Source organism: Humulus lupulus, chromosome 3, assembly GCF_963169125.1.
Source record: "Humulus lupulus chromosome 3, drHumLupu1.1, whole genome shotgun sequence".
NCBI classification, from domain to species: Eukaryota; Viridiplantae; Streptophyta; class Magnoliopsida; order Rosales; family Cannabaceae; genus Humulus; species Humulus lupulus.
In genome coordinates, this window is record NC_084795.1 from 240254132 (window position 1) to 240262759 (window position 8628).

Consider the following 8628-nt stretch of genomic DNA (forward strand, 5'->3'; position numbering starts at 1 on the left):
AGACATTTGAAGAATTTAGGAGTGAACAAACATGGCCAGCAAAATATTGGCCATGGAAATAAGCAGTTCTTTAAAAAAAGGTGAAGTTGGCGACTGGGCTAATCATCTTAACCCCACCACGACAAAACGTGTAGTAAAATTAGTTGAGTAAAAATCGTGCGGGTCTGGTTTAACGATCAGGTACAAATAAGATGTAGATCATTAGAGTAGTATAATGTATGTGTGTGTAATGCTTGTGTTCGTGATAATTTGCAATAATTTGTCATTAAGAGCAGGGCTTGGACTTCATCTACGAATGAATTCGTTTCGGCTCTGAAGTGTTTGATTGTAACCTTTTTTTAATAAGGCCTATGCGCACTTGTCTAAAAAAAATTCTTTTCCTACTTTTCTTTAAGAAAATAGTGTTCAAGCTAAAACAAAATTGATCACACAAATAATAACCCATTATTTACACAAAAAAAGTGGAAAACAATATCAAGTAAAACTAAACACCAAAAGGAGAGATATACCACTCGTATGTACAAATGCAGGTAATGTAAGCTCTCGCTCTCCCAATAACTAGTTGTACTAAGGTCACCACTCTAATAAAGAAGAGGAAAAACGGTCTAAAATTTACACTGCATCAAGAAAGCTCTCCTCTGAGGGCACTGGTAGCCCTTTGAACGGCTCTAGCAACCCTCCATATCTCATGCTGAATCAGTGCCTGCCTCTGCCTCAAATTCATTCCAGCCGACCTTAATTTTGCATCTGCTATACCAGGAAAGAAGTCTAGTTCGCTTTCTAGGTCATTAGTAGGACCATATATCTACCAAAAACGTCAAACAATGAGATCAAAGAGTGCATCAGAGAATTATAAAAAGGAATATTGAAGTCTCTAGACATTATAAGATAGTTTTCTATACGTGAAAAGAATTACAATGGGAAACAAAATTCTTAGACTTGTGTTGTTTAAAAGTCTCAACTTCATAGTATTCATTCTTAAACACTGTAGAGCAACAAGGATAAGCCTTACAAGATGCTTGAACCATCTCTTCCCATCAAGTCCATCTGTGTCGAGGAAGCCTCTTTCAGTGAGCATCAGCCGATCATTTAATGCCCGCTTCTTCAGAGTGACTAGTTCACTAGTACTACTCTCTTGTTCCCTCAGCATCTGCAGTTGCACAAAAAAGAAAGAAAAAAAATTAGAAACTCACCTAAAAAAAAGTGTTACTGTGGTATTAACAACAATGATAAAGAAAATAGATAATAATCATAATCCTTCTTGTGAAGGAAAAAAATCAACACTGGACCATGTATGCAGTATTTGTAGAATTCAATCAACTTTGGTCAGATTTACCTGCGCTTCAATTTCAATTTCAATTTCTTTGGCTACAGAGGCAAATTCTTGGATTGATGTAGTTAGAGGAGACAAATATCCAATACCATCTAAAAACTTGCTTAAAAGCTCTGTGTGGCCCTGCAAAAATATGAGACAGTTCATTTGTCTTTTTGTTATATAGAAATGACAAAAGGATTTTTATATATAAATACTAGTAGATGACACATGCCACTCCGTTAGATAAAAATGTAAAAGTTCTTTTTCCTTCCACAAAACTCTGCTATAAGAGATATTTTTCAACCATAAGTGAATTCAGATGACACACGACTTAATTTCAGTTGATGATAAGAATGTAATTGGCTTATCAAATTAATAATTAAATATACTAATTTCATTAATAAATTTATTTATAATATAGATCAATAGAAACTCAAATTATGAATACAATAGGAAATATACAAATTTATATATATATATATATTAAGAAAACTTAAACATATCACAAGCCCTATTATAATCCAACAACCAAAATAAAACTAATTTTTCTAAAAAAAAGGAAACAAAACACATATCCGTTACAATTACAAGTCAACCATTACTAAAAAAATAATTTACAAATACTTATAATAAAATGAATAATTATATAGGCGCTAAAGCTAAAGTATGCTTATATAGATAAATTTGACTAATAAAATGATGTAGAAATACATGTGTCAAATACTTAAGCATATATATTTAAAATATTTATTATATGTTTTAATTGACAAGTAAATGTATTAGACTAACTATATAAATAAAGCTCTGAAGTTATGACAATAAATATTTATACAATACTAAATTACTATTTAATTAATATTGATAACAACGCTTTATACATGTGCAGATATAAGAAAAAAAAGAGAAATAATTCATATATGTATATGTATATTATGATTCTTCTAAAATACACGTGTCATCATGAGAAAAGTCATTACATTAAATAATTAATTTAATAAAAAAATAAAATGAATTAAAACAATTGAAAGAATTATAAAAAGTATTGAATTTGAAACAATAGAAAGAATAAGAACATGAATATGAATAAAGACAAAAAAAAACTTATACTCAAACATTTGACCACATACATATAACAATATATAAAGAAGATAAGAGAGATATATAAGTCGGTGCAATTAATAGATATATAGGCAACAAAATGACAAAAGGTGGAGCAGCTTATATATACTAGTTTTCAGATATGTGCCTTAAAAATTAATTATATTTAGAAAAAAAATTATTTTTTAAATAATTTTAATCAAAATTAAGTTTAATAGATATTTATACATAAATTTGTTAAATATAATTATACATTTTGATAAATCATTAAAAATACAAATTATGTTAGGAAGTATTTAAATAAAGTACAAAATAATAAAATGGAAATTTTGTTTTAATATATGACATAATATAATATGAACAAATTTTATTTACTTATATAAAAAAAAAATTGAAAAGAGTACCGATCACATATTCTTTAAGTTTTATTATTAAAATGATAAAATAAGCTCAATAATATATGAAACTGAGAACATCAAAAATTAAATGATAAAGATCAAGCCAGGTAAAAGTAAAATACACTAAAAATGGAACAAAAGAAAAAAAAATGAAGGAGGAATAGAAGTCCATATTTGTACACATTTCTATGAAAGATTATCCAAGGAAATCAATCTCTTTGACACATAGCATTTCATTTTATTTTATTCTAGTTTCTCAAATTGATCACTTATGTGATTGTTGAATTTAATATTTATTATATTAAAATATCATTGGTTAGAAAATGATCAAATGAAGAACGCATAAAGCTCAAGAAGAAAAAATCAAAGAAAGATGAAAATCAAACAAGATAATGATACACACTTTTCAAAGTAATTTGTTTTTATGATATAGGCATTAGAACTTTAAAATATCCACGGTGAATGGTTGAGATTTCTTAAAATGTATATACAACTAATGGTTTAGAACTGAAGGTAGCATAAAAAATAGGCTGAATGTTTAACTATTCATCTTTATTATATAGTAATAGATATATATATATATGTAAAAAGTAGTATTATATATATAGTGAATTAGTGTGTTGAAGGAAATAACGAACAAAAGAAGAATGACCACCCAGGGATCCGTTTATATATATAATATAATATAGTAGAGATATTAAAGTGAACTTCATTAATACTAGAGAGAACAAATAAAATTAATATGACAGGTAATCTGATCTAAAACTGCTTTCAAAACTCACAGCACAAGAGATGAGAAGATTATAAGCCTCTATGCATACCTTTAGCTGCTCTGCATAAGAGCAATAGTTGAACGGTAGAATTGAATCATCAGCAAGGCGAAGGGCTAGAAGACCCCACACTCCAGCAACTGAGACAGTTTAAAACAGAGAAAGTACAATAAAAATGCGAGCGACATAAAAGCTTGAAATTATATCATATAGTTAGAACATCTCTAAAGGAATGCAAAAAAGGTAGTGTATTGCTATATTCAACAAACTTTAAAAAAAGTATCACTTCAATGATAAAAGAGTACTAAATGCACAATTATAAATATTAAGCCAAATATGGCATTGACTTATTTTTTTGTGTCAAATTTGACACAAATTTTATGGATTTTTCTCTGGGAGAAGCTAAAAAAGAAGCGCACTCGTGCAACTTTTTTGTATTCCCCAACCATGAATAGTTTTTGGGAAGATTTTTTTTATAACCGTATTTATTTTAGTTATTTAGAAAATCCTACAAATATTCAAAAAAATACTAAATAATTTACAGTACTGAAAATAAAGTTCAAACAAATCACGCGTGCAACAATCTATTTGAACCTTTTTTCAGCACTGTAAATTATTATTATTCAGAATTTATTAAAAATTAGCAGGATATTATAAATAACTACAATATACACGCTCATAAAAAAAATCACAGTAGAATAACACAAAAGAGGTACACCGGTGCGCCTCTTTTTCTAGCCCCAACGATGGAAATACCCCCAAATTTTATATCTTACATTAAAGATGGTCTTATAAAAGGAAAAAGCTTACCAGCAACATGGCGCTGGAACAAAGGGTCTCCATAATTTGTCATCCACTCATAGGAATCAAACGCAGTGTGATATACAGGAAAATCTGAAGAAAACAGATTAACAGGCATTGAAAAATTCGTATCCAGATTAAATTTTGCATAAATCACGGAACTGTGGTAATGGCTTCTAAATGTGATGATTACTTTGGTAAGTTCAAAAAAACAAAAGAAGCCATATATATTTTCTTTAACACCAGAAGTGCAAATTAAAGCCTTATACCCTTGATTCCACATTATCACAGGCTCATAACCAACTGTCCCTGTACTTGATTAAGTTTAGTTTCATGTAGCAATGTTTGTTTGCCTTTTAAACTGACCAAAATTAAGTCTATGATATATTTACCTCTTCCATAGTACAAGTCTATAGATGGAATTCCAGAATGTTGAACAAATGCAGCAAAGTCAGAATCGACTCTTCCAAGTCTGGTTATCTGCATTACAGAGTGGATTTTTACACGGTAGCACATATAATATGCACATGCAGCAAGAAAGGAAGTTTACTTGTAAACTAAGAAAAGTATCTCCTAATTTCAAATCAGTGATGCCATAGTCAACTACATTATAAATTAAGTAATTACTTTTCTAATTTTGAAGCACGACAGAATTAAGTAAACATTATAAAATATCAGTAAATAACAATGCATTATGCTGACCTAAAAGATATGGTAAGTAAGCAAAAAAAAACATTTGTATGTTCTAATGAAAATTAAAGATCGTGTCAAACTTACAACATTCTGGCTATCTCTGTCTGCCCAGTTGCGGTATAAGGTGGAACCCTCTAAATCAGGATCCTTGACCTGAACACAAATTGATAGCAAATAATTTACCTTCTTTGTCAATTGACAAGCAAAAAACAACCAACTAAAGAGTTCATTGTTTTGACTCTTAACCTTCTTCAAGACTTCAAGGAGGAGATTATCTAGTTGAGGAGTAGCCCCAGCATTGAACCCAGGTCCTTGAACAGCACAATCTACATTAAGGTATGCAACAGCTCTGGACCCCAGATTTCCAAGATTTTGTTCAACCCACTCCGTAGATCCGATCTATACAAAAGTACATAAATTGGAATCAGATCTCCAGTTTGTGAAACAACTTTACTACCAATAATGAAGGTGGAGAATTTACCTACCATCCCAAACTCTTCTGCATCCCAACTGCAGAAAACTAGTGTTCTTCGCGGGGTCCATCCCAAATCCCTCATGCGAGCAAATCGACGGGCAATGTCCAGTAAGGCCGCAGTTCCGCTGTTCGGATCAACAGCCCCATATGTCCATGCATCTCTATGGTTACCAAGCAACACATACCGGTCAGGCTCTTCTAATCCTCTTATCACAGCAAACACATCATGAATTGTTGCCACCTTTTTCTCTCCCTACCAATTAAAAGACAGACAATTAAGTCTCTAAACTGAATTAAACATTCTTATAACTGATTACAACTGTATTTCAAATTAAACTACAGCATATAGTCAAAAAATTCTTCAACCCATTAAAAATAAAAAGTGATTTTTTAAAGAACAAGAGCTAAAATTAGCAATATCACATGGAGGGTGAAACGACAAATGCCGTCTTCCGTTAGAGATTTGACTTTGGACTTTTTTTAAAAAAACTATATATATAAACAAATAAATCCAAACGACAAAAATATATACCATGGAGAAAAACAGAAAAAAGTCAAAGATCCTTAATAAGAATTGTTTTTTTTTTCCACAAAATGTTGACTAAAATTCTCAATAGAGAAGAGAGTAAAACCCCCAACCTGGTAATTGAAGTCCACCATTGTCGGACCGGGACCGACACGTCGGACCTTTGATGTCACCGATTTCCTCCATTGAGCCGGAACCGGTGCCCTGCCCAGCGAAACCAATATGGTTTCGGCGGCCTCAGAGGACAAAGGCATGGATGGAATCTTCGGGAACCTTCTAGAAACATCGGCGTCGTCCACGCTCAAACTCTCGCCACCACTGACCCCGGCCCAACCAGGGCTGAGTGGGTCCCCCACGCCACTCATCACCGTGCCCCTCTCGAACCCTTTCCTAAACCGGTATCCGCTGCCACCACCCTCGGTGTACAATAGCACGGCCGCCGCACCGTGCGCCGCCGCCTTCTCCACCACCGCGAACCTCGGGAGATTCCCCCTCCTCGCCAAAACTACGCACCCGCTAACGTTTACCCCTACCCGTCCAAGCAGACGATAGTCCTCGTCCCTGCCCAAGTTCACAAACACCGCCTTAGCGTGCGACACCGCACCAGACGGCGAGTAGGCGTGGTACGGCCGAACGACGCCGTCGACTCCGATCTTTCGCGTGCCACCCCACTCGGAAAGGGGAAGGTCGGCGCGGGTGCCGTTGCTAAAATGTAAGGAGAGGGAGGAGTGCGTAGGATAAGAGAGAAGGGCCTTGTAAGGAACGGAATGGGCGTCGAGGCCCAGCCCCTTGAAGTGGCTGAGGACGTAGTTGGCGGTTTCATTGGAGGGTTGGGTTCCGGCGACGTGAGGGTGCATGGTGAGGTGGCGTAGGTAAGTGGCGACGGTGTCGTTGGAGGCGGCGGAGAGGAAAGTCTGGTGAAAGCGGAGGGCATTTTGGGAACTCGAGAGTGGTGAAGGAGAGTGAACGTAATGCAGTGTGTAAAAGCCCAGAATGCAGAGGACGATGATGGAGATGAAGGTGGCTAATGGTGATGGCTTTGCAGTGAATATGGTATTGTGATTGGACCAAAGCTGAGCCATTTTCTTGGGAAACAAACACTGCAAAAGAAAGATTTTGGGTATATATAACACATATAGCCTAATAGGGTTTCTTAATTAACAAAAGAGGGAAGAAAACACAGTGGAAGACAGAGATGAGAGAAAAAGTTTAAATTCTTGTCTAGTTATAATTTTACTAAGCTTATTGTCTTGCAGATTAAAAATAATAATAAATAAATTACATTTGATCTTAGCCAGAGTTGAGAAAGGTACATTTGATGTAATATATGTACAAACATCGAAGCAGCAGAATCTATTAAGTGTATGATCAAATCTTTTATTTTTTATGGTCCTATCCTATGGATGTGATTTAATTTGGTACGAAATATTAAATAAATAAAAGAGGATGGGCGTATTTATATAAAATAAATAAAAGTGTGAGTGAGTTGAAGGAGTGGGAGTGGGACTGAGAATATGAAAGGAGCATTGTATTTGTGTATAGTACATTAATAATGTCAAGTCTAGTCTAGTCCAAGAGAAGTGAAGTGGGGTCTGTAGGTCTAAAACTTTCACACGAGTACTACTCTCCTCTCTCTTTTCTGTTCACAACTACATAACATATAAGGCTTTTAAATAAGGCAAATTCTAACATCAGGATTTAATCCTTCAAAGGTGGGTCCTAGCTTCAGGCCATGTGTCATATTAAGAGAAATGGAGCAATACTTTGGTAACAGGCTCTAATCGGTTATGGAAATCGGTTGACTAAAAGTCTTTGATGTAGCTTTAAAATGTAAGGGCATATGTGTCATTTTATGTCCAAAAATGTGTTTTGTTGATGGTTGTATGGTAAATCTATTATGAAGTTTGATATATTTACAATAGTAGTTACGTAAACATATGTCTAGGGCTATGTAATTTAAATATTGTGTTTGCGCAAAACAAGAAGAATGTAATAAAAATTGATATATATTATGATTGTTTTGTGTATGAGTTTTGTATTAATTTTTTTTTTGGACAAGTTTTTTTTGTCAGTTTTATTTTTTAATTTTGAGAAGATTGAATTACCATTAATTAGGTTGGAAAATATAATATAGTGTAGAGCCATATAAATTGTGTATTTTAATTATTTTAAATGTTCTTTTTATAAAATAAAAAAATTGTAGATGGTAGAATGTTTAGTATCAGTTATTGTAGATGATAGAATGTTTAACATCAATTATTTTTATTAATGTATTTAACAATAAAATTAATTAGATGTTTTTTTAACATAAAAATTAATAAATGAGAAAATGATTATCATTAATATTTTTTGTTATCCAGATTTCCGGATAGCGTTTAGATGGATATCCTCGGGGAAGCAGAATTATCAAAGTCTTTCATGGAAAGTGACCAGTGCTCGCGGATGGACAGAAAGGCTTCGCCTCTCCCGTTTAGTGTCCGGCTTACTCTTTCAAGCAAACGCGACACGGAAGCTCGTCAACTCTCCCGGACTCCCAAAGGGATATCCTTCGG

At 33.6% G+C, this 8628-nt stretch overlaps 1 protein-coding gene across 1 annotated transcript; it reads right to left on the reverse strand.

The window, feature by feature from the left end:
* Positions 1–415: 415 nt before the first annotated feature.
* Positions 416–7467, reverse strand: LOC133823515 (probable glutamate carboxypeptidase AMP1). The gene is made up of 11 exons (XM_062256329.1): positions 7390–7467; positions 6190–7176; positions 5561–5803; positions 5322–5474; positions 5160–5228; positions 4775–4862; positions 4392–4475; positions 3633–3721; positions 1337–1456; positions 1013–1150; positions 416–805 (listed from the first exon to the last, which is right to left on the reverse strand). Exons 2-11 carry the CDS (start codon positions 7156–7158, stop codon positions 623–625), a joined length of 2136 nt encoding a protein of 711 aa, XP_062112313.1. The 5' UTR covers positions 7159–7176; positions 7390–7467; the 3' UTR covers positions 416–622.
* Positions 7468–8628: the final 1161 nt, after the last annotated feature.